This window comes from Lepidothrix coronata, unplaced genomic scaffold, assembly GCF_001604755.1.
Source record: "Lepidothrix coronata isolate B3197 unplaced genomic scaffold, Lepidothrix_coronata-1.0 Scaffold3308, whole genome shotgun sequence".
Lineage (NCBI taxonomy): Eukaryota > Metazoa > Chordata > Aves > Passeriformes > Pipridae > Lepidothrix > Lepidothrix coronata.
Window position 1 is genome coordinate 216 of NW_016693488.1, and position 1,430 is coordinate 1,645.

Sequence of the window (1,430 nt, forward strand, 5' to 3'; positions counted from 1 at the left end):
ACCTCAGTTGACCCCAGTTGGGTGACATTGACCCCCCTTGACCCCCCTTGACCCCAGTTGACCCCGATTGGTCCCCCTTGACCTCCCTTGACCCCAGTTGACCCTCCTTGACCTCAGTTGACCCCAGTTGGGTGCCCTTGAGCCCACTTGGGTCCCATTGACCCTTTTGACCCCAGTTGGGTGTCCTTGATCCCCCTTGGGTGGCCTTGACCCCCCCTTGACCCCAGTTGGGTCCCATTGACCCCAGCTGACCCCCCTTGACCCCCGTTGACCCCGATTGGTCCCCCTTGACCTCCCTTGACCCCAGTTGGGTTCCATTGCCCCCAGTTGACCCCAGTTGGATCCCATTGCCCTCCCTTGACCCCAGTTGGGCTCCACTGACCTCCCTTGACCCTCCTTGACCCCAGTTGACCCCAGTTGGGTTCCATCGCCCCCAGTTGACCCTCCTTGACCCCAGTTGACCCCAGTTGGATCCCATTGACCTCCCTTGACCCCAGTTGGGCTCCATTGACCTCCCTTGACCCCAGTTGACCCCAGTTGGGTTCCATCGCCCCCAGTTGGGTTCCATCGCCCCCAGTTGACCCTCCTCGCCCCCAGTTGACCCTCCTCGCCCCCAGTTGCCCCCAGCTGCCCCCCAGTGGCCCCCAGTTGCCCCCTCACCTCCCTCTCCGACGTCCCCCCAGCCGGTGGCGACGCAGCGGGTGCCGGGCGGGAAGGTGAGGGTGGGGGAGGGGAGGCAGACGGGGCGCACGGTGGGGCCGAAGGCGACGGGCCGGGCCAGGCGGCCCAGGGCGATGTCCCCGCTCGTGGCCTCGCCCGCGTAGGCCGGGTGGGGGAGGAGCTCGGCCAAGGGCACGGCCACGCCCACCCCGGGGGGCCCCGACAGCTCCCGCACCCCCAGGAGCACCGAGTAGAGCCGGGGGTCGCGGCTCCTGCGGGGGGAGGGGCGGGAGGGGCCGTCCCATTGGCGGGACCCCCCAAAATTGGCCCCCCGCGCCCCTCCCCCATCGTCCAAATCCCGCCGTGGGACCCCAGAACTGGTCCCAGTCTGGGATCCCGCCATTCCCAGTCCCCAGGACACCCCAGAACTGGTCCCAGTGTGGGATCTCACCACTCCCAGCACCCAGGACACCCCAGAACTGGTCCCGGTCTGGGGACCCACCACCCTCCCCACCCCCTGGGGACCCCAAAACTGGTCCCATAACGGGGGCCCCCCACTCCCAGCACCCAGGACACCCCAGAACTGGTCCCAGTATCAGGTCCCACCACCCCCCACCCCCTCAAGGACCCCAAAACTGGTCCCAGTCTGGGATCCCACCATTCCCAGTCCCCAGGACACCCCAGAACTGGTCCCATTATCAGGTCCCACCACCCTCCACCCCCTCAAGGACCCCAAAACTGGTCCCAGTCTGGGCTCCCCCCACTCCCAG

General features: G+C 67.6%; 1 protein-coding gene across 1 annotated transcript; it reads right to left on the bottom strand.

The window, feature by feature from the left end:
• Nucleotides 1-582: 582 nt before the first annotated feature.
• On the bottom strand, nt 583-1,063 carry LOC108491954 (prostasin-like; the record flags this gene model as incomplete). The annotated part of the gene is made up of 1 exon (XM_017803740.1): nt 583-1,063. A coding segment is annotated over exon 1 (481 nt), but the record flags the coding sequence as incomplete, so codon positions are not given.
• Between the last annotated feature and the right edge of the window lie 367 nt (nt 1,064-1,430).